The sequence below is a fragment of the Odontesthes bonariensis genome, chromosome 12 (assembly GCF_027942865.1).
Source record: "Odontesthes bonariensis isolate fOdoBon6 chromosome 12, fOdoBon6.hap1, whole genome shotgun sequence".
In the NCBI taxonomy this organism is placed as follows: domain Eukaryota; kingdom Metazoa; phylum Chordata; class Actinopteri; order Atheriniformes; family Atherinopsidae; genus Odontesthes; species Odontesthes bonariensis.
Window position 1 is genome coordinate 28,828,686 of NC_134517.1, and position 27,217 is coordinate 28,855,902.

Consider the following 27,217-nt stretch of genomic DNA (forward strand, 5'->3'; position numbering starts at 1 on the left):
TAAATAGAAGCAAGCATTCAGTTGGCCCAGAATAAACCCAGTGATCAGAGAGGAGCTGTGCAGGCAGGGAAAGGATCCGTCCATGTTTCCTGCTGGTGCACTGCTGCCCTCCAATGACAGAAAATCAAAAAGCACTTTACTTGAATAGATAGATAGATAGATAGATAGATAGATAGATAGATAGATACTTTATTCATCCCATTGTGGGAAATTATTGTGTTGCAACAGCGTACAGTATAAAAGAAATCAAATCAAATTTATTTGTATCACATTTCATGTACAAACAGTTCAAAGTGTTTTACATTAAAAAAAAGCATTGCAGCAGGGAGTGGAATAAGCTTTAAAAATACATAAAAGAATATAAAGAGAAACAAATAAAATCATTTAAATGAATTTAAAAACAAGCAACAGTCCAGATAAATTAAAAGATATTTCATGCATAGACACATGAGAACAGAAATGTTTTTAACCCGGATTTAAAAATGTCTACATTTGGTGAAAGTTTAATCTCCACTGGCAGTTTGTTCCACTTGTTTGCAGCATAACAGCTAAATGCTGCTTCTCCATGTTTAGTCTGGACCAGCTGACCTGAGTCCTTGGATCTCAGAGCTCTGCTGGGTTTATATTCTCTGAACAGATCACAGATGTAAACCATCAGCAGGCTTTTAAAATCTATTCTGTGACTGACTGGAAGCCAGAGTAAAGATTTTAAAGCTGCTGTGATGTGTTCAGATCTCTTAGTCCGGGTTAAAACTCTAGCAGCAGCGTTCTGGATGAGCTGCAGATGTTTAATGCTCTTTTTGGGAACAAGCAAATAGAATAGAATAAAAATAGAGAATAAACATCAGGTATATATAAATCTACAGTATGAAGAGTAGGGTAAATAATAATAATAATAATAGTAATAATAATAAACATCAGTAAACTAAATAAAAACAGATTTGTACATTTAACAATAAAGGTAAAAATAAATTTAACTGAGCAGACTGAACCAATAAGAAATATAGGGTATATGGATAATTTACAATATATTGTACTATGATGATAATAATTTACATTATATTGTACTATGATGATAAATAATTTACATTATATTGTACTATGATGATATGGATTGATGGAGAATGAAAGCAAATGTTTAATTAATTAATTGAAATGTATTCTTTTTTTTGCAGTTAAACTACAAGGCAAAGTATGAAGAGACAAAGTTTAAGGGTAGTCTGCCTCCAGACTATCCCTTCTTCATCCAGTCCAGGGTCAACGCTTTTAACCTGAGTGATGTAAGTCCGGGTTTGCACCAAAAACTATTCAATTTCAGTTTTATAAAACCATTTCAACTCCACGAAAGGTTCATTTTTCTCCTTGCAGAATTGTTATAAGTATGATTGGGAGAAATCCAAAGCGAAGAAGTTTGAAATCAGGGGCGATGCCATATCAATCCTTGCTGCTCGTGCTCACACCAACATTGCCAGCGATGTAAGTATGCAACAGTATCGGTCAGACTCCGTGGAGTTCAACATTTTGTGTCCAGTCCGACACTTTTCCTCCTCTGCGCAGGTTAAGTATAAGAAGGAGTTTGAGAAGAACAAGGGGCAGATGGTTGGAGCCCTCAGCATTAACGACGATCCCAAGATCTTACACTCCGTTCATGTGGCCAAAATCCAGAGTGATGTAAGTGAGCTCAAAATCACCCGCTTTCCCCTTGATTCAAAGCAGCAGGCACTTGAACAAATACCCCACTGATGTTCTCCACAGCGTGAATATAAGAAGGACTATGAAAAGTTAAAGACCAAGTACCACGCACCGCTGGATATGATTTCGGTCACATTGGCCAAGAAATCCCAGGGAATCGCCAGCATGGCTGGATACCGGAACGTCAGCAAAAACTTCTTCCTCCCTTATGACAGCGTGCTGCTGGACCTGGCCAAGAAAGCCAACATCATCCAGAGTGACGTGAGTAAAGACGGACTTCATAAGATCTTATAAAACTTGTTGATCCTGTATTATACTCTCAACACGTTGTTTTTTTTCTTCCTCTAAAGAATGAGTACAAGTCTGACTACAACAACTTCACCAAGGGTTCCCCGTGGGTCCCCTACGGCTCCTTGGAGGTGGAGAAGGCTAAGAAAGCTGGAGAGATTCTCAATGAGGTATGTGTGCAACTGGTCTCCCTGTGCTCCCTGTACTAAAATAGATTTAAAAGTTCTGCTACTCGTCTACAAATCATGGCATGGTTTAGGTCCAGAACACATGAATGACATGCTGGCAGAGTATAAACCCAGCAGAGCTCTGAGATCTGCTGACTCAGGTCAGATAGTGGAGCCCAGAGTTCAAACTGGACCCTTTGAAGCAGCTTTTAGCTGTTATGCTGCTCACAACTGGAACAAACTACCAGCAGAACTGAAATCAGCCCCAACTGTAAGCACTTTTAAATCCAGGTTAAAAACATTTCTCTTTCCGTGTGCTTATGGTTGAGTTTATATTTTTCTTTTTCCCCCTCTTCTTTGATTGCTTTTAACTGTGTTTATTCTCTTTAAATTGCTTGTTTTTCTGTTCTTTTAAATGCCTTGTCTTTATGTAAAGCACATTGAGTTGCCTGTGGTATGAAATGCGCTGTATAAATAAAGATGCCTTGCCTTGCCTTACTGATTTGAAAAAAAAAAAAAAAAAGGGAGCTTTGTCCCTAATGCTTTCCTTTTCTTCTTTCCCTCAGAAAAAATACAGGCAGCACCCAGACACGATCCCCTTCACATCTATCGATAACCACCCCGTCATGTTGCAGGCCAAAGTTAACCAGCTCCAGAGGAGCGACGTGAGTTCACTGTCGGCCTCTCTCTCTCTCTCCCTCAGCTGGAATCTGTTTTCAGAGGATGTGATTTCGTTTTGCTCTGATACAATGATTTCTCCTCTTTTGGGCTTCATTTGTCACAGCTTTTCTACAAGAGAGGTCTGGAGGAGGTCCATCAAAAGTACTCTCTGCCTCCTGATGTTCCCGAGTTCATCCAGGCCAAGTGCAATGCCTACAATATCAGCAAGGTAACAAGCACAGACACCGACACGTGGCTTCTTTCTTCTCCTTGTAGCTCACTTTTTTTTTTTTTAAACATATATTTAATGGCTTTTCATGTCAATATAACAACCAACAGTTCAAACATCCAAAACACAAGGCAGAAAAGAAAATGATAGTCAAATGACCAAAAAAGATACAACAACCCACAGTAATTAGACAGCAAGTCACTGTGCAATGAATATGAAACAATGAAAACAATAAAAAATAAATAAGTAAATAAACACATATAAATAAAAATAATAATAATAAATAAAAAATAAATTAAAAAAGTGTTCAAAATGTAGGCTGCAGCCTGCACTCCCAACAACCAACCAAATACTTTTCATTTTCTCATTCTCCCTCCCTCAACAGCTCCAGAAACATCCTCCAAATGTCCTAAAATTCAGAACTTTTTAACGATATACGTCAGTTTCTCAAGAGCCAAACTTGATGTTAAGTTATTTAACCAGAGGGTAAAAGATGGGCAACCAACATTCTTCCAGCATAGTGCAATACAGCGTTTGGCCTGCAATAAACAAAGGTCGACTATTTTTCTTTCCTTACAGGATAAAGTACAGTCATCTGGATAAATGCCTAAAATACATACCTTAGGACATAAAGGTATAGGGGAAGTTGTGATCTGAGAGATATACTTTAAGACTGAGCTCCAAAATTTTTGAATCTCTTCACATTTCCATAAACAGTGATATAAGCTCACTTTTGAGGCAGTAGTTGTGTGTACCTTTTTGTAGTCCTGAAGCGTTTGTGTATAGTTATGCAATGGAGTCGTTCTCTAATCAATTTATTGTTGTTTGTATCTGTGAACTGTGATTTCAGAGCTGCTACAAGCAAGCCTGGCAGGAGCTCATCGCTAAGGGTTATGACATGAAGCCTGACGCTATCTCCGTTGTCGTTGCTAAAGCAGCAAGACATGCTGCCAGTGACGTAAGTCACCCCGAGAGAATAACGGGAAATGCCCAAAAATCCATTTCAGCACAGCACTGCACTGTAAAGCTCTTTAAATGCTGAGTAGTTATAGTGCTATATGTGCTTTTTACTCTTAGGTCCAGTACAAAAAGGCCTACGAGAAGGCCAAAGGTCATCACGTGGGCTTCCGCAGCATCAAGGACGATCCCCTCCTGGTTCACTACATGCAAGTGGCCAGATTGCAGAGTGACAAGAACTACAAGAAGGATTACCACAAGGCCAAGCTGAAATTCCACTCTCCAGTGGACATGCTGAGTGTGGTTCATGCTAAACATGCCACAAAAGTGCAGACCTTCGCTGGCTACAGGAAGTTTCACCATAATTACTGCATTCTGCCTGACTCAATGGGTCTTCAACTTGCTCGCAACATGAACTACAACGCCAGTGACGTAGGTTTAAATTGCACCCGTTAGAGATTTTTGGGACATATTGTGGGTAAATACTTGATTTGAGTCATCCACGCAATTCTTTGTTATCTCTTGTTCTCCAGAACAATTATAAAATGGATTATGAGACGTCGGTCAAGGGAACTGGCTGGGTTCCAATCGGTTCCCTGGATGTGGAAAAAGCCAAGAAGGCAGGAGCGGCTCTTGATGAGAAAAGTTATCGGCAGCCACCTTCAACATTCAAATTCACCAGTGTCACTGACTCCATGAACATGGAGCTGGCCAAGGCCAACGCCAAGATAATGAATGAGGTAAGGAAGGGGGGGAAAAGATCTCATCAGTTCAGTCAATTAAAAACTGGACATGAATCCATCTCCTCATTGTAATTCATTGTGAAAATGCAGAAAGAGTACAAAGCCAGCGGAGAGAAGTTCAAGCACACTTACCATCTCCCAGCTGATGCCCCCGAACTGATGCAAGCCAGATACAACGCTGTCAACATCAGCCAGGTCAGTTTCAGTCTTTTCATTTGTGCCAAATAATGTGCATCTATACTTGTAAAATAAAACTTTATCAAATTTTCATCTAGAATTATTACACCTACGCTCATCGTCAAGATCTGCTCAAAGGACACCATGTGAAAGAAGATGCCATTCCTATTATTGCTGCAAAAGCCACAAGAGACATTGCCAGTAATGTAAGTCGTGATCGTGATAATGTTATTTTAAGAGTTTGGGTACTCGAGGATGTTCTTATAATACATTTTCTTTTATGCAGTACAAGTATAAACTGGCTTATGAGAAGGCAAAAGGCCATCATGTGGGCTTCCGCAGCCTTCAAGACGATCCTCTGCTGGTTCATTACATGCACGTGGCTAAGATGCAGAGTGAGAAGAACTACAAGGAGGACTACCACAAGGCCAAGCTGAAGTATCACACTCCAGTGGACATGATGAGTGTGGTCCAGGCCAAGCATGCATCTACTGTGCAGACTATGACTGGATACAGGAAGATCCCACACAACTTCTTCCTTCTTCCGGACAACTTGCACCTGCAGTTGTGCCGCGGCATGATGACCATTCAGAGTGATGTACGTTCTTACTGTTCTTCTATGTGTTACTACTGGATGCTAATGCTAGCACGGTGTAATTCAACTCATGCTGATATGTGTGCTATTTTTCTCTATACCCGCAGAATGTCTACAAATCGGATTACAACAACTATTGCAGAGGTACCGGGTGGGTTCCCATCGGTTCAGTCGATACTGAGCTAGCCAAAACCGCCACGGCCGCGTTAAATGAGAGCAACTACCGCCAGCATCCCAGTACTTTCAAATTTACGAGCAAGACTGATGACATGAACATGGTCCTGGCTTTAAGCAACTCCAAGCAGATGAACCAAGTAAAATGGCTTCTCCATCTTGAACATGGAGTTATTTGTCCTGTAGAGATATTAGAACATTCATACAACTTTCTCCTTCTCCCCTATAGACTGCTTACAAAGCCTCTGGTGAGAAATTCATGCACACCTATAATCTCCCAGCTGACAGCCCAGAGTTCCTCCAGGCTAAATTCAATGCTCAGACCATGAGTGAGGTGGGAACACAGAATATTCTATTAAACATCCATCTTTAACTACGTTTAGTGCCGTAGGACCTGCTGAGAGTGTTCATCAGAATCCTATTTGAGTATTTGGTATCACCGTGTTTTTTTTATTTTATTTGCAGAGTCACTACAAGCAGAAGTGGCTGGAAGATATTGCCAAGGGATACGACATGAAGCCTGATGCTATTTCTGTTCTGCATGCGAAACACGGCAGACATATTGCCAGCAATGTATGTAAAACTTTCATATAACTGATTCAGTTTACATAGAAGGATTTAACTGATTTAACCATGTATCACCTAGTCATGACTACCTCATTTCTCTTTTTATCTTAGATCCAGTATAAGTTGGCTTATGAGAAGGCCAGAGGCCACCACGTAGGCTTCCGCAGCATCAAGGATGATCCTCTGCTGGTTCACTACATGGAAGTGGCCAGAATGCAGAGCGAGAAGAACTACAAGAAGGACTACAACAAGGCCAAGCTGAAGTATCACACTCCAGTGGACATGATGAGTGTGGTGCAGGCCAAGCATGCCTCTGCTGTTCAGACTTATGCCGGCTACAGAAAGATCCCCCACAACTACACGCTTCTTCCTGACAACCTGCATCTGCAGCTGTATCGAAACATGAATGTCCAGTCAAGTGATGTGAGTTCAAATGTCTGTTATTTGCTTTTAGGATCAAAACCATGTTGTGTACTCATACTTTATTGCCTTGATTTTCAGGTTAATTACAAATCTGAATGGAACAACTATGTCAGGGGCTCTGGATGGGTCCCTATTGGTTCAATTGGAGTTGAGACAGCTAAACTTGGTGGTGACATCCAGAGTGAGCATAAGTATCGCACCCATCCATCGAAGTTCGCGTTTAGCAAACTGATGGACTCCATGGACCTGACTCTGGCCACAGCCAACAACAAGATCATGAACAAGGTGCCGTCTTTTTAACCGTGCTCTCAAGTGCAAAAGTTACAAAACCGCTTGTCACTATCGTGATTCATTTGCTTTTCTGATGTCTTTGTTTACAGAAAGCGTACACTTCAGCGTGGGAAAAAGACAAAGGGACAGTGCATGTGATGCCAGATGCTCCCGAGATTGTCCTGGCCAAGGCTAATGCCCTCAATATGAGTAATGTAAGAGGACTCCATGAGACTGATTACACTGCAACACTTTTATTGAACTAAATGCAATGGTTTTTTTTGCAGAAACTCTACAAAGCAGGTGTCGTGGAGATGGCCAATAAGGGCTACCACCTCAAAGCAGACGCCATTTCCATTGTGGCTGCCAAGGCTTGTACCACTATTGCCAGTGATGTAAGTTTGTAATAAATTCCTTGTGCCAAATCCAGAAGTTATTTCCTGCAATCAGTTACACGTGATGATCCATTGATCCTCTGTTATGACAGTACAAGTACAAGTTGGCTTATGAGAAGGCCAGAGGCCACCACGTGGGCTTCCGCAACATCAAGGACGATCCTCTGCTGGTTCACTACATGGAAGTGGCCAGATTGCAGAGTGATAAGAACTACAAGAAGGACTACAACAAGTCCAAGTTGAAGTATCAGTCCCCAGTGGACATGATGAGTTTGGTCCACGCCAAGAAGGCCTCTGCCGCTCAGACGATGGCCGGATATAGACAGATCCAGCACACCAATGCTCTTCTCCCTGATGCCTTAGCCCTGCAGCTCGCACGCACCATGAACGTCCAGTCCAGTGACGTAAGTCTAAAATGCTAAGATACCAGCTGCGTCGTGCTGTTTAACTATGACGTTACCCTTTTATTCATGGGGTCTCGCATTTCTTTTCAGTGGAACTACAAGTCTGAATGGAACAACTACATCAGGGGTATGGGATGGGTCCCGATCGGTTCGATTGGAGTTGAGACTGCTAAAGTTGGCAGTCAAATTCAGAGCGAGAACACATACCGCACTCATCCATCGAAGTTCGCGTTTAGCAAACTGATGGACTCCATGGACCTGACTCTGGCCACAGCCAACAACAAGATCATGAACAAGGTGCCGTCTTTTTAACCGTGCTCTGAAGAGCAAAAGTTACAAAACCGCTCGTCACTATCGTGATTCATTTGCTTTTCTGATGTCTTTGTTTACAGAAAGCGTACACTTCAGCGTGGGAAAAAGACAAAGGGACAGTGCATGTGATGCCAGATGCTCCCGAGATTGTCCTGGCCAAGGCTAATGCCCTCAATATGAGTAATGTAAGAGGACTCCATGAGACTGATTACACTGCAACACTTTTATTGAACTAAATGTAATGTTTTTTTTGCAGAAACTCTACAAAGCAGGTGTCGTGGAGATGGCCAATAAGGGCTACCACCTCAAAGCAGACGCCATTTCCATTGTGGCTGCCAAGGCTTGTACCACCATTGCCAGTAACGTAAGTTCCCAGAAACCTCCTTTATCATGTTAAAAAACACATTTATATATCTCAGAAGTCTTTGGTGGATGATTAAAACAAATTGGGTTTCATGTAATAGTACAAGTACAAGTTGGCTTATGAGAAGGCCAGAGGCCACCACGTGGGCTTCCGCAACATCAAGGACGATCCTCTGCTGGTTCACTACATGGAAGTGGCCAGACTGCAGAGTGAGAAGAACTACAAGAAGGACTACAACAAGTCCAAGTTGAAGTATCACTCCCCAGTGGACATGATGAGTTTGGTCCACGCCAAGAAGGCCTCTGCCGCTCAGACGATGGCCGGATACAAGAAGATTATCAACCACTACACTGTACTGCCCGATGCCATGAACCTGATTCTGGCTCGTAACATGCAGTTCATCGCCAGTGATGTATGTAGAAACTCTTTCCTAGTATTGTATCGGTCATGTTTTACTGTGTCGTGTTTGATGTAACTTTTCTGCACTGGTGAGTAGATAATTCTTCTCCTGATGTTGGCATTAGAACCAGTATAAGAAGGACTATGACAGCTTCGTAAAAGGACAGGGATGGGTTCCTATTGGCTCTGTGGATGTTGAGCTTGCAAAAGCAGCTGGAAAAGCTTTAGATGAGCATCAATACAGACAGCCTCCCAGCAACTTCAAATTCACCAAAGACATGCAGTCTATGGACCTGACTCTGGCCACTGCCAACAACCGCATTATGGATAAGGTATTGGACAGGACTTAACATTCATTTGACGGCAATGTTTTTTTTATATTTTCTGTGTAAAATCCAACCGGAAAATACATTTTTGGTTCACAGCAATCCTACACCAAAGCCTGGGATAATGACAAGACTACAATCCACATCATGCCTGATGCAATGGACATTGCTCTGGCCAGAGATAACAAGAAAAACTACAGCGAGGTACAGTGTATTACCTTCATTTGACTTTTTTCAGAGCTGCCACGATTTGCATTAAATGTATGAGCAACACTTATGGATTCTGATTGATTCTATTGATTCAAGATGATGTAAAGTATACATGCTTTGTAAAGCTTTACATTACTTATCTCCTCAGAAACTATACAAATTGGAGAATGAGCTGTCCAAGAAGAAGGGCCATCATCTTCATGGCGATGCCATTCCCATCCAGGCTGCCAAAACCTCCCATATTATTGCTAGCGATGTAAGTGTCTGTGTGTATTTTTGCACTGCTAACATTTATTTTATAACGGATACAAAAACTGACCAATTCACCAACTTAATTTCTCAGTATAAGTATAAGACAGAATACCGCAAGCAGGTGGGTCACCACATCGGCGCTCGCAGCATCCAGGACGATCCTATGATGATGCTGGCCCTGAACTCAGCCAGGATCGCCAGTGATGCCCTGTACAAGAAGGACTTCAACAAGTCCAAGACCAAGTTCAACCTGCCGGTGGACATGCTGGCCTTTGAACTGGCCAAGAAGAACCAGATTCAGGTCAACCACGCCAACTACATCACTCGTCTGCACAACTGGACTTGTCTGCCCGACTCCAATGACGTGGTCCAGGCCAGGCGTGCGTATGACATACAGAGCGATGTGAGTGGGAACACTTTCCTTTATTCTGTGGAAGTAGTTTTTCAACATTTTTGGACAACATTTCATCATGATAAAAACTGTGTGTTATCCAGGCTGTGTACAAGGAGGACTTTAGGATGTTGCAGGGTGTTGGATGGGTACCGATAGGTTCACTGGATGTTGAGAAGGCGAAGAAAGCCGGCGACGTTCTGAGTGAAGCAAAGTATCGTCAGTCCCCGAGCAACTTCGGCTTCAAACTCACGACAGAGGACATGCCCATGGCGCTGGCTAAGGCCAATGCTCAGGTTATGAACAAGGTACGATATAATCAAACTGTTATTCACCATGTCGGTTTTTACTCTTTTGTTCACATATTTATCGAAATAAGGAAGGCGGGTCATATAACTGCATATATTTATTATTATATATTTATTCCATAAATTGTTTTAACGCAAACAAGGATGGCAAAGTTGATCCTTTGGTCAAATCAGATCTGGCTTTGCTTGACAGATAAGTAAATATAATAGAATTATGCCCAGAATATCACCAAATACTGTACATTATATAAAGTTAAAAGAATGTTTCTCTCATTCACTTCAAAGTTAGATGACAGCCGTCGAATAGTTTTTGGGGTTTTTTTTTTGGGGGTGTTCCTAAATCTTTGGATTATCTCTTGCACATCGACAGAAAAGTTCAAAGGTCGGCACTAATAGAAACTAGAAAATTTCTGAAGAAATTTTGATGGGTGCCAATCTACTGCCCGCCCTATCAACAAACCGTTTAGTTCAGTTGAAGTTGAGAGTCTCCCGTCACATATAAACTTTGAATGATGTCTCTGGGATGTCGTATGGCTGAGTTATGAGGCCTCAAAAATAGGACAGTTTTTGGCATTTTTGGCTCATTAATTGCTTTTTAATCGATTGTCCCATTGAATTTTGGGCGAGGCCCAAAATGGAGAAGACAGGTCTGCTCAAGACAGATGTCATTTCTATCAAGGTCCTGTTTAAAATACAGCTTTTATGGCATTTTCAAAATGGCCTTGTTAAGTGCTTTTCAATGCATTTTCCCATTGCATTGTGGGTATTTTCAATATTCCCCTCACTATCAGTTTAAAGGAGAAAAGCAGATCAGATTTATAACATTAAGCTGTTAAAACAGGGCATCCATCTTAGCTCTGCCCTCATAAGCAGTCTTAAGCCCCGTTTCCACTATGCAGTCCGGTACGGGTTGGTTCAGAACGGTTTGCCTATTTCAGTGTTTCCACTACCACAAAAGTGTACCGGTCCCATGGTACCCGTTACCATTTTTGTAACCCTTCTGCTTGGGGTACCTAGCACACAGGACTGGTTCCCTTGGGGAGGAGCCTGGAGTGCTGAGGAGGTGCAGGCTCTGCTCTCCGTTGTTGGTGAGGAGGCTGTGCAGCGGGAGCTCGATGGCGCTGTGCAAAACGAAAAAGTTTTCCAGCTGATTGCCGCAAAAATGGCAGTGAGCGGTTTCAACCGGACCGCGAGCCGGTGTCGCTTTAAACTGAAGGAGCTTCGGAGCGATCGACGTAGTAAAGCTTCGGCACGCACTCCGCCCACCCCTGAGGGTCCCCCTTTGTACAGTGGGAACGCAAAGCTGACTCCAAAGCAACCCGACCCGTACCGTACCGACATGAAGTGACACGAACCGTACCGTACCGATACGAAGTGACACGAACCGTACCGACACGAAGTGTCACGAACCGTACCGTTACGAAGTGACACGTACCGTACCGAAACGAAGTGACACGTACCGTACCGACACGAAGTGACACGAACCGTACCGAAACAAAGTGACACGTACCGTACCGACACGAAGTGACACGAACCGTACCGACACGAAGTGACACGAACCGTACCGACACGAAGTGACACGAACCGTACCGATACGAAGTGACACGAACCGTACCGATACGAAGTGACACGTACCGTACCGACACGAACCGTACTGACAGTGGAAACGAGGCTTTAGAACAGAGCAAGCTCCTAATGCGTTGCTACGGAGGCGGAACCGGCTGCGGCTCGTCTGTGTTAAACAGAGAGCAAACTGACATATGTGCACACACTATGGCTTCTTAAAATTGGAGTATAAATTTGACTGTAGCCTACTGTCTCGAACAAACGGTCGCTGTTCGAAAAGTAAAAGTCATATCCGAATAATTCTTGAACCGTCAGCGCCACAAGAGACGGCAGAAGCCAGTGGTGTAATTTTCATTCGGCTACTATGTTTGGCTCGTTTTTTATGGCAGTTTTAAAATAATTTTTCACCTTAATTTTATGATTTTAGGCGTTTATAATGGGCGGAATGTCAGCTGGAGGGCCGACTCTCTGTGCTCAGAGGCAATTTGTGAGAAATCTGTGAGGCAGAGCTCAATGAGTGTGACTTTGTGTGAAAGAGGACAAAAATACCTATGTTTTGAAGTAAAATTTGTCCAGCTCGGGCAGATATTTTGGACATGAGAGACATTTGTTTGAGGAATTGGTGCAGTATCAAATTTTGAGAGAAACAGAGTGGGAGAAGCACCTCGGCTGAGTTCACTGTACCTAAAACGTAAACTGCCGTTGTGTCAAAGCTGAATAATGTATCAACAAACCCTTTAGTTCAGTTAAAGCCGAGAGTCTCTTGTCACATATAAACTTTTGAATGAGGTCTTTGTGATGCTGTATGGCTGAGTTATAAGGCCTCTAAAATAGGGCATTTTCGGGCTCGTTTATGTCGGTCAGACCATCAGTGCTAGAAAATAATAAGAGTCTGGCAACAGAGTCGTATGTGTGTCTAATGCCTTCGGCATTGGCACCCATAATTATTTCCATCAACAACTTTGTTTTATACATTTTCTGAAAAAGGGGACAACCGAGGATGACCCCTATGTGAATCCTGCTGTGTTGGGTTCTTAATGCGGTGTAGTTTTTAATAAAATAACCATCTCTGTTTGCCTTGCCTTTGTATGATCAGTCACATTAAGCTTTCTGATAAAATCCAACCAGCAGAGATATTTTTGCCAAGTTTTATGTAAATTTCATTGTGAATTTTCCTCCGATGAAAGTCCTAAAGGTTCTTTTTTTGTGATACAGTCTGCTTACACTCAAGCTTGGGAGACAGACAAGACCACCGTCCATGTTATGCCGGATGCCATGGAAATCCTTCTGGCCAAAGCAAACAAGGTCATCTACAGTGAGGTGAGTCTTTCTGAGCGTAATCAAAAAGCAGCTGCCGTGATACATGTGAAAGAAGATGCCCCAAGATATTTTGTGTTCTTTCTTTGCAGAAAGCGTATAAACTGGCACACGAAGAAGCCAAGAAGAAGGGATATGACTTACGAAATGATGCCATTTCCATCATTGCAGCAAGGGCCAACAGGGATATTGCCAGCGATGTAAATCATTTTGCTTTCTTTCTTTGTACTTAAGATATATTGTACATTTCTACCATAGATTGTTGCTAATACCATTGCTTCACTGTACCAATAATATTTTCTTATATTTTTTTGTTCTCCACTTGCAGTACAAGTACAAGACGGGATACCGCAAGCAGGTCGGTCACCACATCGGCGCTCGCAGCATCCAGGACGATCCTCTGATGATGCTGGCTCTGAACTCAGCCAGGATCGCCAGTGATGCCCTGTACAAGAAGGACTTCAACAAGTCCAAGACCAAGTTCAACCTGCCGGTGGACATGCTGGCCTTTGAACTGGCCAAGAAGAACCAGATTCAGGTCAACCACGCCAACTACATCACTCGTCTGCACAACTGGACTTGTCTGCCCGACTCCAATGACGTGGTCCAGGCCAGGCGTGCGTATGACATACAGAGCGATGTGAGTGGGAACACTTTCCTTTATTCTGTCGAAGTAGTTTTCAACATTTTTGGACAACATTTCATCATGATAAAAACTGTGTGTTATCCAGGCTGTGTACAAGGAGGACTTTAGGATGTTGCAGGGTGTTGGATGGGTACCGATAGGTTCACTGGATGTTGAGAAGGCGAAGAAAGCCGGCGACGTTCTGAGTGAAGCAAAGTATCGTCAGTCCCCGAGCAACTTCGGCTTCAAAATCACGACAGAGGACATGCCCATGGTGCTGGCTAAGGCCAATGCTCAGTGTATGAACAAGGTATGACTTCATGAATCCTCCAAGTACTATTATGGATCCTTTTTATCCTAAATTATTCTGCTGAATTACACACACGCATCAGGAAATTTTTGCCATGTCATAAAAGTGCTAAATCTCACGGTTTGTGAACTCACTGTCATGTTTTCCAACGTCTGTAGAAAGCATATTTGGAAAACTGGGAGAATGACAAGACAAAGATCCACATCATGCCCGATGCCATGGATGTCCTTCTTGCCAAGGCGAACAGTGTCAACTTCAGCTTGGTGAGTAACAAATTCAAGCATTCATAACATTCAAGCAACTGAAATAGGTTGAAAGTCATATTACTACCTTTTTTCTTTTTGTTTCATATCGCTAAATTTAATGTATTACTATCCCTGTCTTGATTAAAATTTGAGCTTTGTTTTATTTGAAATGGATTTGAAAATGGGTTAATAAACTTCTATGTGATGCTTGTGATCATTTACAGAAAAAGTACAAACAGGCATATGACGATGCCAAGAAGAAGGGCTACGATCTGCGCAATGATGCCGTAGCCATCCTTGCCGCCAGGGCATCCAGGGACATTGCCAGTGATGTGAGCTTGATCAATGATAAACAGTAACTAAAAAATACCATCATACAGGTTCTCATGAAATGTAATAAATGCTATTTCTTTTTCTTTTTCTTAGTATAAGTATAAGACAGGATACCGCAAGCAGGTCGGTCACCACATCGGCGCTCGTTGCATCCAGGACGATCCTCTGATGATGCTGGCTCTGAACTCAGCCAGGATCGCCAGTGATGCCCTGTACAAGAAGGACTTCAACAAGTCCAAGACCAAGTTCAACCTGCCGGTGGACATGCTGGCCTTTGAACTGGCCAAGAAGAACCAGATTCAGGTCAACCACGCCAACTACATCACTCGTCTGCACAACTGGACTTGTCTGCCCGACTCCAATGACGTGGTCCAGGCCAGGCGTGCGTATGACATACAGAGCGATGTGAGTGGGAACACTTTCCTTTATTCTGTGGAAGTAGTTTTTCAACATTTTTGGACAACATTTCATCATGATAAAAACTGTGTGTTATCCAGGCTGTGTACAAGGAGGACTTTAGGCTGTTGCAGGGTGTTGGATGGGTACCGATAGGTTCACTGGATGTTGAGAAGGCGAAGAAAGCCGGCGATGCCCTGAATGAAAGAAAGTATCGTCAGCCCCCATCCAACTTCAGCTTCAAAGTCACGACGGAGGACATGCCCATGGTGCTGGCTCAGGCCAATGCTCAGGTTATGAACAAGGTACGAAGCCACTTTAAATGCAATCTGTTCAATTGGCGATACATGTTTTTTCATATAAATAGACTTTGACTATAAAATGTAAAGTTTCCAGGTTGCAGTGTTGGTAAAGTCTAATCATATCGGTTTCTGTGACTGCAGAAAGCATACACTGAAGTCTGGGAGAAAGACAAGACAAAGATCCACGTCATGCCAGACTCTATGGAAATCCTTCTAGCCAAAGCGAACAATGTCAACTACAGTGTGGTATGTACCAAAAGTACAACAAAAACAAACACCGTTGCTCTGAACAGTTGTATGCGTTACTTTCACATGTAAAAACGCACACTCTATCTGTTTGTTTACAGAAAAAGTACACACAGGCATATGATGATGACAAGAAGAAGGGCTACGATCTGCGCAATGATGCCATAGCCATCCTTGCAGCCAGGAAATCCAGGGACATTGTCAGTGATGTAAGTGTTCGATTTTTCTATCTAACACAAAAGAGGTGCTTATTTGTTTTAGATTTTACAGTGTTTTGGCATTTAGATTTAGCATTAGCATTCTCCTTTGGGGATAAATGTGACGCATCCCGTAGGGGATTCATCATTTTAGTTTAATCCACTGTAAAGTCTTTGGTAAACTGTTAACTCACAATTATTTCCATTTGTGTCCAGTACAAGTACAAGACAGGATACCGCAACCAGGTTGGTCACCACATCGGCGCTCGCTGCGTGGCGGACGACCCTCTGCTCGTGCTGGCTCTGAACTCAGCCAGGATCGCCAGTGATGCCCTGTACAAGAAGGACTTCAACAAGTCCAAGACCAAGTTCAACCTGCCGGTGGACATGCTGGCCTTTGAACTGGCAAAGAAGAACCAGATTCAGGTCAACCACGCCAACTACATCACTCGTCTGCACAACTGGACTTGTCTGCCCGACTCCAGTGACGTGGTCCAGGCCAGGCGTGCGTATGACATACAGAGCGATGTGAGTATCACTGTCCTATTCGTTTTTGACCATCCCTTACCAGTATTGCAATGCTCGTGCTGCAGAGTATGTCAGAAATAAACATCTGTGTTACTGTGCTTCACAGGCGGTCTACAAAGCTGACCTGAAGTGGCTCCAGGGTGTTGGCTGGGTTCCGATTGGCTCAATTGATGTGGAGAAGGCCAAAAAGGGTGGACAGATTCTGAGCGAACAGTTGTATCGCCAGCCGCCCAGCACCTTTCCATTCACCAGCACCTCAGCTGCCATGAACATTGTGCTGGCAAAGAACAATGCCTTGACTATGAACAAGGTCTGACCGGTTATTGGCTCGACTTGCCAGACTGTTTTTTGGTTACTATCTCTTTGGTCAGAAGCTTGAATTAACAGTGTGGTTTTTGTGTTGTTTGTTGCAGCGCCTCTACACTGAGGCATGGGAGAAGGAAAAGACCAAGCTGCACATCAACTCTGATTTGCCCGAGATTATCCTCGCTCAGCAAAACGCTATCAACATGAACAAGGTTCGAGTAATTCCTTTTGCAGACGAGCTAAGGATTAACCCTGCCTTACATGATATTTGATCTTAGATATAGCCGTCTCAGCAAAAACTGAGTTTCTCTTTATAATTTGCTTGATCATTTTCACAGTGTATGGAAATCCCTTGTTGGCAGTTTTGTTTACTTATTCAGGTTGTACTGGCTTGAAGTAGATGGTCCTTTTTGAGAAACGCCTCTCTGAAAACTGTAGTAGCTTTAAATTAGATGCAACAAATAGAATTTCATTTTAAAAGTGTTGATTTCTGTCTTATTTTGCAGAAACTGTACAGACAAGGTTTTGAGGAAACCATCAACAAGGGGTACTTTTTGCCTAAAGATGCAATCTCCGTGAAGGCTGCCAAGTTAGGCAGGGAAATCATCAGTGATGTGAGTTACTCATACCACTCCCCATGTCTCTTCATATGAGTAATGCATTGACTTTTCTGTTGTCACGTAAATCATTTTTCTTCTGACTCTATCAGTACAAGTACAAGACGGGATACCGCAAGCAGGTTGGTCACCACATCGGCGCTCGCTGCGTGGCGGACGACCCTCTGATGGTGCTGGCTCTGAACTCAGCCAAGATCGCCAGTGATGCCCTGTACAAGAAGGACTTCAACAAGTCCAAGACCAAGTTCAACCTGCCCGTGGACATGCTGAACCTTGAACTGGCCAAGAAATGCCAGAAGCAAGTGAATGATTTCAACTACAGAACTCACCTGCACCAGTGGACATGCCTGCCAGACTCCAATGACGTGGTCCAGGCCAGGAAAGCCTACGACCTGCAGAGCGATGTGAGCCCCTATTTGACACTGTTGGTGTGCGCTGCCACCTGAATGTGTTTCTGTCCTTTGACACGTTTGTGCTTTTTCTCATTAAGGCTGTGTACCATGCTGACATGGATGAGGTCATTGGCGTAGGATGGGTCCCCATCGGTTCAGTGGATGTGCTGAAGGCCAAGCATGCTGGGAAGATTCTCAGCGACCACCTCTACAGGCAGAAACCAGACTCACTGAAATATAAAAGTGACATGAACTCCATGGCCATGATGTTAGCTAAAACAAATAACGATATCATGAATAAGGTATAGAATTCCATATTCCTCAGTTAGCTGCTTTGGTTATGTGGTCATTATCTTCCTGGTGGTTACGTTTTTATTTGTCCCATTTCCTTTTCTCTCCACAGAAAAATTACCTTGCAGCATGGGAGGCTGATAAAGTTAAGATCCATGTGAATAATGACCTTCCTGAACTGGTGCTTGCCAAAGCTAATGCTTACAACATGAGCAAGGTATGTCCTGTTCTGTTTTGACTTGATCTAAATTCCACATGCCTGTTTGATTTATAGTAATTGATCTCTATTTGCTTTTCAGAAACTATACAGGGAAGCTGTTGAGGAGATGTTCAAAAAGGGCTATGACATAAAGACTGACGCCGTCTCTATTATTGCTGCCAAACGGGGAAGAGAAATCATCAGTGATGTATGTAGCAACTAACAGAAGGCTTTGCTCGTGTTTATTCTGTTTTCTGATTCTGAACTTGATTTATTATTTTTTTGTGTGTGTGTGTCTTCACAGTACAAGTACAAGACAGGATACCGCAAGCAGGTCGGTCACCACATCGGCGCTCGCTGCGTGGCGGAAGACCCTCTGATGGTGCTGGCTCTGAACTCGGCCAAGATCGCCAGTGATGCTCTGTACAAGAAGGACTTCAACAAGTCCAAGACCAAGTTCAACCTGCCCGTGGACATGCTGAACCTTGAACTGGCCAAGAAATGCCAGATACAAGTGAATGATTTCAACTACAGAACTCACCTGCACAACTGGACTTGTCTCCCAGACTCCAATGACGTGGTCCAGGCCAGAAAGGCTTATGACCTGCAGAGCGACGTACGTACAAAGAAGCTTTTATTCCGTTTTTGCTGAACACTGTTTCTTTGTTTTGTTGGTAACCCAGAACCTGGTTTGTCCTCCTGCTTCTAGGCCGTGTACAAGGCTGACATGGAATGGGTCAGGGGAACAGGATGGGTGCCAATCGGTTCTGTTGGCGTGGAGACAGCCAAGAAATCGGCAGATATTCTGAGCGAAAGGAAGTACCGCCAGCCTCCCAGCAACTTCAAGTTCACAGCCCAGACAGTTGACATGCCATATGCTCTGGCTCATGCTAACGCTCAGGTTATGAACAAGGTATAGAAAGTTCATCCTAGTAAAAAATGTTTCACACCAAACAGGTTAACTTAAAAGGTTTGTTTTATTATAATGAATCTGCTGTTTCTAGAAAGCATACACTGCTGCCTGGGAAAACGATAAGACCAACATCCACATCTTGCCGGAAACTCCAGAGATCGTCCTGGCCAAGCAGAATAATCTCAACACCAGTCTGGTAATACAGTTTTCTAACCAGTTAGTACATTAAAGATCAGCGTCTCCGCGCTGCGCTGTGTTTTATGTTATGGTCTGTAGCATATACTATACAGGCCATCCTAACAGCAGCGTTCCTTTTCCTTCAGAAATATTATCGTGAAGGCTTTATGGACACCATCAACAAGGGCTACTACCTTCCCAAAGATGCAATTTCTATTAAAGCAGCCAGGGCATCGCGTGACATCATCAGTGATGTAAGTTTTTTTATCAACTCCTAGACATCTTACAAGCTGCTTTCTCCTTCTGTTTTTTGTTTTTTGTTAAAAATTTCACTGCAAATATGAAGAATTATGTTCAAAGTAAAGTTCAATGTGAAACTGATGGAAATATTTTCAAAATTTCAGTACAAGTACAAGGCTGGTTTCCGCAAGCAGTGCGGCCATCATATCGGTGCCCTCAGCGTCAATGATGACCCACTGATTATGCTAGCTGCTAACGCAGCCAGGATCTCCAGCGACAATATCTATAAGAAGGACTTCAACAAGACCAAGACCAAGTATCACCTCCCGGTGGACATGCTGACCATCGAACTGGCCAAGAAATGCCAGAAGCAAGTGAATGACTTCAATTACAGAACTCACCTGCACAACTGGACTTGTCTCCCAGACTCCAGTGACGTGGTCCAGGCCAGAAAGGTGTACGACTTGCAGAGTGACGTAAGTACATGCTCAGATTGTTTGTTTGTAACATGTTACAGACAACTCCCAACATTTTCCTCTTAGATCTTTGGGAAAACAGTTTAACGGAATGAAAAACTTTACTTTTAACTAGGGCTGGGCAACAATTAAAATATTTAATCTAATTAATCACATGATTTCCCTGATTAATCACGATTAATCGCATTTGTACGCAAAATCCAAAAATGAATTCAAAAGTAGTGTATAGCTTTTAGCATTTAGTTTTATTTTAAATGTGCTGCCATATGAATGAAAGTGCCATAACATTTGTTGTGCAAACACACTTTTAACATCAGCATCTTTCTGTAGTTTTTATGTAGAAGCCTCGCTCCACTGTCTGTTTCCTTGAAGGACTTGCTGCTATCAGTTGTGTGTTTTGCCTTTAAGTGATATTTTAGACTGGAACTACTACGCTGAGAAGACAATTCAACTTGGCAGTGTTTACAGATGACTTTGGTTCTGTCGACTCCGCCGTCTGGAAGAACTTTAAAATGAAAATGGCCGAGTAAAAGTTCCGTACCCTTCTCCATGTTTGGTGGATCTGCTGATTACTTTCTTTTCCGGTTCCACAGCAGACAGCAACAGACTTTTACAAAATAAAAGCCTGTGAGCGACAGATTTTTACAAAATAAAAGCCTGTGAGCAACAGACTTTTACAATAATAAAAGCCTGTGAGCAACAGATTTTTACAAAATAAAAGCCTGTGAGCAACAGTCTTTTACAACAATAAAAGCCTGTGAGCAACAGATTTTTACAAAATAAAAGCCTGTGAGCAACAGACTTTTACAAAATAAAAGCCTGTGAGCAACAGACTTTTACAAAATAAAAGCCTGTGAGCAACATACTTTTTACAAAATAAAAGCCTGTGAGCAACAGACTTTTAAAATAACAAAACCTGCGCTAATGTGCGATTAAAATATTTGTCGGCGTTAAATAATTAACGAGTTAACGCGATAAGAGCGAGTTAACTCGCCCAGCCCTAATTTTATCCTCCAACAAAAAACCTTTTCAGTGTGGTTACAACCTATTCTTGTTTTTCAGGCCGTTTACAGAGCTGATCTGGAGTGGCTGAGAGGATGCGGCTGGTCACCCCAGGACTGTGTGGATGTCGTCAAAGCTAGAAATGCTCAGAGAATTATCAATGAAAGGCTCTACCGTCAGCCTCCAAGCTCCGTTAAGTTCACCAGCGTGGTCGACCTCCCGTCTATCGTCTTATCCAAGCAAAATGCCGACAACATCAGTGATGTGAGTGGTAAAATTTTACCTAAATATGTTAGTTTATAGAAATAAAAATGCACATTGAGCGTTTAATGTCCGTGCAAATGAGAGCATCAAATTGAAGACCTTTTGTATTGTTTGTTTCTTTCTAACAGAAGAGATACAGGGAACTCTGGGATAAAGAGAAGCTCTCCATTAACATACCACATAACGCCCCCAGCTTTGAACTGGCCAAAGCAAACGCCATCAGTATCAGCAACGTAAGTCTGTATTATTACCGAAGTGCACTTCAAAGTGATATCATGAATGTAGATGACATGTCATTTTTAAATTCTTTTTATTTTTCTTGTTGTTGTTGTTCTGAGCAGAAACTGTACACAAAGGCATGGGATGACCAGAAGGCCAAAGGCTACCACATCAAAGAGGACGCTATCTCCGTTCTGAAAGCTAGAGCTTCCCGAGATATCGTCAGCGATGTATGGAAAAAAAAGATCCTCATATCAATCTTTAATCTACTTTTGGAGATTTCCATTAACCTTTACCCTCTTCCCTATTAGTACAAGTACAAGACAGGATACCGTAAGCAGGTCGGTCACCACATTGGCGCTCGCTGCGTGGCGGACGACCCTCTGATGGTGCTGGCTGTGAACTCAGCCAAGATCGCCAGTGATGCTCTGTACAAGAAGGACTTCAACAAGTCCAAGACCAAGTTCAACCTGCCCGTGGACATGCTGAACCTTGAACTGGCCAAGAAATGCCAGATACAAGTGAATGATTTCAACTACAGAACTCACCTGCACCAGTGGACATGCCTGCCAGACTCCAATGACGTGGTCCAGGCCAGAAAGGCTTATGACCTGCAGAGTGATGTAAGTTCACGATGGTGTGCATGGACAGTATAAAGGGCAAGAATACAAGTTATATGCTTTGTTAACACAAATCTGCCTCCTTTTTTCCTGCAGGCTGTGTACAAAGCTGACATGGAGTGGTTACGTGGCTGTGGATGGGTGCCACATGAGTGTGTGGATGTTATGAAGGTGAAGCAAGCACAGAAGATCATAACTGAGGTAAGTTTGACACTTGAGCTTCACACTGACACACAAATATCAAACCATCTGAGTTTAATTAGAAAACCTTTGTGGGTATTTTCAGTAATCTGTATTTTATTTATCTCACAGAGAGGCTATCGTGTCAAGTTGGATGATCAGAAATTCATAGTTCCTATAGACAGAGTGGACATGGTCTGTGCCAAGAATGCTGCTGATGTCCTAAACGAGGTAAGAACGGCTGTGTGCAATGAAGAAGCTGTTTAAATGTGTTAAGTTCTTTCTTTAGGATATATATGTACCCGGTAGAAACTGAATTTTTAATTTCTCAATCTGCTTAGGCCAAATACCGTGAGGCTTGGCACCAGGACAAGACCAAATACTCAATGACGGACACTCCAACTCTTGCCACAGCCAGAGAGGTGGCTAAAAACGTCCACCCGGTAAGACCAGCTCCTTACTGGAGCTATCGGATACATATTTAAGCCAATGACACCTCTCCCTGAACCCTAATTATCTCCATCTCGTGCAGAAACTGTACACGTCAGCCTGGGACAAGGTGAAGGCCACAGGATACTTCATGCCTGGAGATGCTGTGCCAATCAAACAGTGCATCCACACAACCAAAGTGCAAAGTAAAGTAAGTAGTGGGACTCAGTTGCATCTTTTTATTTCTTAATAAGAGAACAAGTTATCCTTGATTTTCGATAAAAGGCATGGAGACGATGATTTTTTGTCTTTCTTGTAGCATAAGTATCTCGACGGATACCGCAAGCAGGTCGGTCACCACATCGGAGCTCGTTGCGTCCAGGACGACCCTCTGATGATGCTGGCTCTGAACTCAGCCAGGATCGCCAGCGATGCCCTGTACAAAAAGGACTTCAACAATTCCAAGACCAAGTTCAACCTGCCGGTGGACATGTTGCAGTTTGAACTGGCCAAGAAATGCCAGATACAAGTGAACGATGACCACTACAGAACTCGCCTGCACAACTGGACTTGCATGCCAGACGGGAGCGATGTCACCCAGGCTCGCAAAGCCTACGAATTGCAGAGCGATGTGAGCCAACAAACTAGAACTTATCATGTTCATTTAATAAAATGTCAGGAACTTATGTCCTCACTCCCTAACACCTACTCCTGTTGGTCTGCAGGTCATGTACAAGGCTGATCTTGAATGGCTCCGCGGCTGTGGCTGGGTGGCAGCCGACTCTGTTGAGCACGTCAAAGTCAAGAAAGCCCAGCAAATTCTCAACGACGTGCGTATATCTTTGGATTTCTCTACTTTTTATTCCGTCACATGTTGCCCGTGTTAAAACATCAGCTCTTATCTTGCTGCTTTACTTTTGTTTTTTGGGGTTTTTTTGTACTTTATTTTTATAGAAAGAAACAACATACAATATACAGAAAAACATAGAACAAACAGTTGGTCACCTACACATTCATACAGACATTATGCTGATGATACAAGTCCGTCCATACAGTAATGGCTCAGTGAGCATCTCTTGTAGCCACAAACACAATCCATTTTTCCCATTATTGCGAATACTTATCCATCCGTAGACTTAGCAAAAAGGTCCTCCTTTCCATATTTGGAATATTTGTCACAACATCTATCCAGTCTGTCTCTGTTGGAGGTGAAGCCTGCAACCATTTTCGGGTTACAGCTTTCTTGCTGGCCGCTAATAATATTTTTAAAAGATATTTGTCTTGCAGCAGTAAATGGGGTGCAATATTGCCGAGATAGATTGTGGAAAAAGAGAAGTTAATTTCATGGCCAAAAATATTTTGGATTACCCGCATGATCTCTTGCCAGTATGGTTGAATAGCTGGGCAGCTCCAGAATATATGAAAATGGTCCGCTAGCTGTTCTCCACAGTTCCTTCAGCATAAACCTCTCACTGTCTCCCCTGTTTCCTGTTTGCACACATTACCTTGCTGCTTTACTTTTGTTTGCAGAGGCTTTACACGAAGGGCGCCAAAGAGTTATTCGGAAAATTCACCCTGGTTGTGGACCGTCCTGAGATCGTCTTGGCGAAAGTAAACGCTGCCAACCTCAGTGATGTAAGTGATCAAACACATAAAGTGGCTGAATTTTTTAAAAAGAACAAACAGTCAAAAGCATTAATTAAGTTGACGATGTGGGTGTTTTTTTTCTCTTTTTTACTGTAGCTGAAATACAAAGAGGCTTTCAATGCAGAAAAGGGTCAGTACATCGGTTCAGAAGATACTCCTCAGCTGGCTCATAGCAGAGAGGTGTCCAAGAACATCAGTGAGGTAAAATAGCTGATGAATTCCTTTCTTTATTCATTCATATTTGTGTATTGTACATCCCATGTGATATCAACCTTTTGAGGCTACTTTTTATGATTTCAGAAACAATACAAATTGCAATGGGACGAGTCTAAGGCTTCAGGCTACAAGCTGGACCAGGAATATATCCCACTGATCAGCGGAAAGCGCGGCAGGGTGATTGCTAGTGATGTGAGTGTCTGCTCTTTTTCTCCCCCCACATATGTTCCAATGACGAGGCAAAAACATCTTTTCCTCCGATGGCATGTAACAAAATTAAAGTCTTTATTATTTTGGATGTTAGGCCAAATACAAGGAGAGCCACGAGAAAGCAAAGGGTCATTACATGGCTGGAACCCTGGTCGACTTCCCAGAGGTGATGCGCTGTGGAGGACAGGAGAAGAACAAGGGACTGGTAAGATATCTAAAGCTTGATAATTCATCTATTCACTCCACTTTCCACATAAAGGGTGAAGGCTTTTACTGATTATTAAGAAGACGTTAAATACATACCGCAAAGTGACTAGTAAACAATAGCAAAGGGAAACTTTTCTAAGTCTGGAAATCAAAGATCAGTGGCTGAATATTGGAATATAGAAGACGGTATTTCTGCTAATGAATTAATTCAGATTTAAATGTACTCACAACTTTAGCCAAGGTAGCAAGACATTTGGATTTAAGTTCTCAGACCAGGATTTAATTGGCTCTCATCTAAATAATGCTCGCCTTTACAGAGGATCTACCAGAAGGACTACCATCAAACCAAGACCAAGATCCACCTCCCACCCGACATCATCGCTAACAAGGTGGCTAAGAGGTGCCAGGACATGTTGAGCGATGTCCTCTACCGCACCTACCTGCACCAGTGGACTTGCCATCCAGACCAGGAGGACGCCATTCGTGCCCGCAAAACCAACGAGATTCTCAGTGATGTAGGTCACTCACATGTACACATGTTGTTGTGCAAGATCCAGTGGCAAATTACTGTTCAAAATAATTCCAAATGAACATTTCTGGAAATTAGAAATACTGACAGGGTGTTTTTATGAGATTTTTTTTTATGATGGATGTATTTTGTTACAGCGTATATGACACAGAACTGATTTATTGTACCTGCACACCATTAATGATCATTTACATATAGAGAATAAACAATCATAATAGCAAAAATCTACATGTTCTCTCTGTTATTGAAGATAAACTTCATGCTTTTTGCTGTTATTGTTTGAAAGGTGTTCTACAAAGAGGACCTGAACTGGATGAGGGGTATCGGTTGCTTTGTCTGGGACACGCCAGAGATTATCCGAGCCAAGAAGTCCTACGATCTGCAAAGTGAGGTGAGCATCAGCACAGAAGATGGCTTAGATGTTACTTCAGGAAGTGATTCGATTCGCTCTGTGACTGGTTTTTCTTTGTGTTCCTACGCAGCTTAAATACAGAACAGAAGCCAAGAAAGAGTTCAACAATTACTCCATCGTGACAGACACTCCAGAGTATGTGACGGCTGTCCTTGGTCACACCTGGGCCAGTGAGGTAAGTGAGCTGCAGCGTTTCCGTTTGATTTATTAAAAGAAAAAACTACTGAGAGCATTAATTAAACACCTGTTGTCAACAGCTCAGCTACAGGGAGGCGTATCACAAGGAGAAGCACCTGTACACCACTGTCCTGGACACGCATGACTACGCCAGATGCCACGACTTCAAACTCTTCTTCAGCAACGTAAGCCAACAGAAAGCTCTCTCTTTACCTAATTATTATTTCTGTAACATGTTGAATATTGTCCTTGTTGTGTCAACAGAAAAACTACACAGCTGCCTGGGATAAGATAAAATCAAAGGACTATCAGATTCCACATGACTCACAAGCCATGCAACACGCCAAATCCCAAAAGGTCGTTCTCAGCAATGTAAGTTCAGCTTTTGGTTCTTTTCACCTTGTTTTTTTTGTTGCTGTCATCTTTCTCGGATTCTCTTCGCTTATGACTTTGACCGATGACCTTTAACACACTCTTTGAATCCACTTGCCCCCTTTAGGTGAAGTACAAGGAGGATTACGAGAAGTACAAATCCCTGTACAGTCTTCCCAAGTCACTGGAAGACGATCCTGCCACTGCTCGCTGCGTCAAAGCCGGAAAGCTGGTGCTGGATGTAAGTGAGACGTGTTCGCCCATCTTGCTCTGTTAAGTTTTATTGTAATTAACTCCAATCCAACTATGTATGCTCATCAAGATTGAACCGATTGAAGCATCTGTTGTTGGTCTTTGTAGCGCCTGTACAGGGAGGACTATGAGAAGTCCAAGGCCAAGAACCATATTCCCGCAGACATGCTGGAGATCCTGTCTGCTCGCAACACCCAGTCCACCGTCAGTGGGATCAACTACCGCAAGTATCTGCACCAGTGGATCTGCATGCCCGACATGCAGGTGTATGTCCAGGCGCGCAAAGTCAACGAGCAGCTCAGTGACGTGAGTAACTGTCTGACAGCTCACGCCACACTTTCTGTACTTATGAATTATTCATGTGTCACCAAACCAGATTGAAATATGTAGAAAACCGGGATTGTCCAGTCATAAGACATTTCTGGTTAGAGACACACAAAACATTGGAAAGTATATTTAGTGTGAAAATACCTTTTGCATTTTTATTTTAGGGTGAAAAAGA

General features: G+C 42.8%; 1 protein-coding gene across 18 annotated transcripts in view; it reads left to right on the top strand.

Annotated features, from left to right (window-relative positions):
• neb (nebulin) overlaps window positions 1-27,217 on the top strand; it is a 78,326-nt gene that overhangs the window by 12,819 nt on the left and 38,290 nt on the right. For all 18 annotated transcript variants that reach the window (XM_075480001.1, XM_075480004.1, XM_075480000.1 and 15 more), the window contains 74 exons: window positions 1,176-1,280; window positions 1,369-1,476; window positions 1,558-1,671; window positions 1,756-1,953; window positions 2,043-2,150; window positions 2,714-2,812; window positions 2,932-3,036; window positions 3,887-3,994; window positions 4,114-4,425; window positions 4,527-4,733; window positions 4,827-4,931; window positions 5,012-5,119; window positions 5,200-5,511; window positions 5,616-5,822; window positions 5,912-6,016; window positions 6,148-6,255; window positions 6,361-6,672; window positions 6,751-6,957; window positions 7,053-7,157; window positions 7,230-7,337; window positions 7,430-7,741; window positions 7,832-8,038; window positions 8,134-8,238; window positions 8,310-8,417; window positions 8,518-8,829; window positions 8,942-9,148; window positions 9,242-9,346; window positions 9,501-9,608; window positions 9,696-10,007; window positions 10,100-10,303; window positions 13,085-13,189; window positions 13,279-13,386; window positions 13,515-13,826; window positions 13,918-14,121; window positions 14,280-14,384; window positions 14,591-14,698; window positions 14,793-15,104; window positions 15,197-15,400; window positions 15,539-15,643; window positions 15,745-15,852; window positions 16,057-16,368; window positions 16,475-16,678; window positions 16,782-16,886; window positions 17,181-17,288; window positions 17,384-17,695; window positions 17,782-17,985; window positions 18,087-18,191; window positions 18,274-18,381; window positions 18,478-18,789; window positions 18,883-19,086; window positions 19,178-19,282; window positions 19,410-19,517; window positions 19,668-19,979; window positions 21,042-21,245; window positions 21,374-21,478; window positions 21,587-21,694; window positions 21,776-22,087; window positions 22,181-22,285; window positions 22,397-22,495; window positions 22,606-22,707; window positions 22,797-22,904; window positions 23,013-23,324; window positions 23,419-23,523; window positions 24,224-24,328; window positions 24,437-24,541; window positions 24,641-24,748; window positions 24,861-24,971; window positions 25,291-25,488; window positions 25,789-25,893; window positions 25,985-26,089; window positions 26,172-26,276; window positions 26,356-26,463; window positions 26,591-26,704; window positions 26,824-27,021. In XM_075480001.1, the coding sequence (XP_075336116.1) occupies window positions 1,176-1,280; window positions 1,369-1,476; window positions 1,558-1,671; window positions 1,756-1,953; window positions 2,043-2,150; window positions 2,714-2,812; window positions 2,932-3,036; window positions 3,887-3,994; window positions 4,114-4,425; window positions 4,527-4,733; window positions 4,827-4,931; window positions 5,012-5,119; window positions 5,200-5,511; window positions 5,616-5,822; window positions 5,912-6,016; window positions 6,148-6,255; window positions 6,361-6,672; window positions 6,751-6,957; window positions 7,053-7,157; window positions 7,230-7,337; window positions 7,430-7,741; window positions 7,832-8,038; window positions 8,134-8,238; window positions 8,310-8,417; window positions 8,518-8,829; window positions 8,942-9,148; window positions 9,242-9,346; window positions 9,501-9,608; window positions 9,696-10,007; window positions 10,100-10,303; window positions 13,085-13,189; window positions 13,279-13,386; window positions 13,515-13,826; window positions 13,918-14,121; window positions 14,280-14,384; window positions 14,591-14,698; window positions 14,793-15,104; window positions 15,197-15,400; window positions 15,539-15,643; window positions 15,745-15,852; window positions 16,057-16,368; window positions 16,475-16,678; window positions 16,782-16,886; window positions 17,181-17,288; window positions 17,384-17,695; window positions 17,782-17,985; window positions 18,087-18,191; window positions 18,274-18,381; window positions 18,478-18,789; window positions 18,883-19,086; window positions 19,178-19,282; window positions 19,410-19,517; window positions 19,668-19,979; window positions 21,042-21,245; window positions 21,374-21,478; window positions 21,587-21,694; window positions 21,776-22,087; window positions 22,181-22,285; window positions 22,397-22,495; window positions 22,606-22,707; window positions 22,797-22,904; window positions 23,013-23,324; window positions 23,419-23,523; window positions 24,224-24,328; window positions 24,437-24,541; window positions 24,641-24,748; window positions 24,861-24,971; window positions 25,291-25,488; window positions 25,789-25,893; window positions 25,985-26,089; window positions 26,172-26,276; window positions 26,356-26,463; window positions 26,591-26,704; window positions 26,824-27,021 (12,213 nt within the window). The remainder of the gene's footprint in view (window positions 1-1,175; window positions 1,281-1,368; window positions 1,477-1,557; window positions 1,672-1,755; window positions 1,954-2,042; window positions 2,151-2,713; window positions 2,813-2,931; window positions 3,037-3,886; window positions 3,995-4,113; window positions 4,426-4,526; window positions 4,734-4,826; window positions 4,932-5,011; window positions 5,120-5,199; window positions 5,512-5,615; window positions 5,823-5,911; window positions 6,017-6,147; window positions 6,256-6,360; window positions 6,673-6,750; window positions 6,958-7,052; window positions 7,158-7,229; window positions 7,338-7,429; window positions 7,742-7,831; window positions 8,039-8,133; window positions 8,239-8,309; window positions 8,418-8,517; window positions 8,830-8,941; window positions 9,149-9,241; window positions 9,347-9,500; window positions 9,609-9,695; window positions 10,008-10,099; window positions 10,304-13,084; window positions 13,190-13,278; window positions 13,387-13,514; window positions 13,827-13,917; window positions 14,122-14,279; window positions 14,385-14,590; window positions 14,699-14,792; window positions 15,105-15,196; window positions 15,401-15,538; window positions 15,644-15,744; window positions 15,853-16,056; window positions 16,369-16,474; window positions 16,679-16,781; window positions 16,887-17,180; window positions 17,289-17,383; window positions 17,696-17,781; window positions 17,986-18,086; window positions 18,192-18,273; window positions 18,382-18,477; window positions 18,790-18,882; window positions 19,087-19,177; window positions 19,283-19,409; window positions 19,518-19,667; window positions 19,980-21,041; window positions 21,246-21,373; window positions 21,479-21,586; window positions 21,695-21,775; window positions 22,088-22,180; window positions 22,286-22,396; window positions 22,496-22,605; window positions 22,708-22,796; window positions 22,905-23,012; window positions 23,325-23,418; window positions 23,524-24,223; window positions 24,329-24,436; window positions 24,542-24,640; window positions 24,749-24,860; window positions 24,972-25,290; window positions 25,489-25,788; window positions 25,894-25,984; window positions 26,090-26,171; window positions 26,277-26,355; window positions 26,464-26,590; window positions 26,705-26,823; window positions 27,022-27,217) is intronic.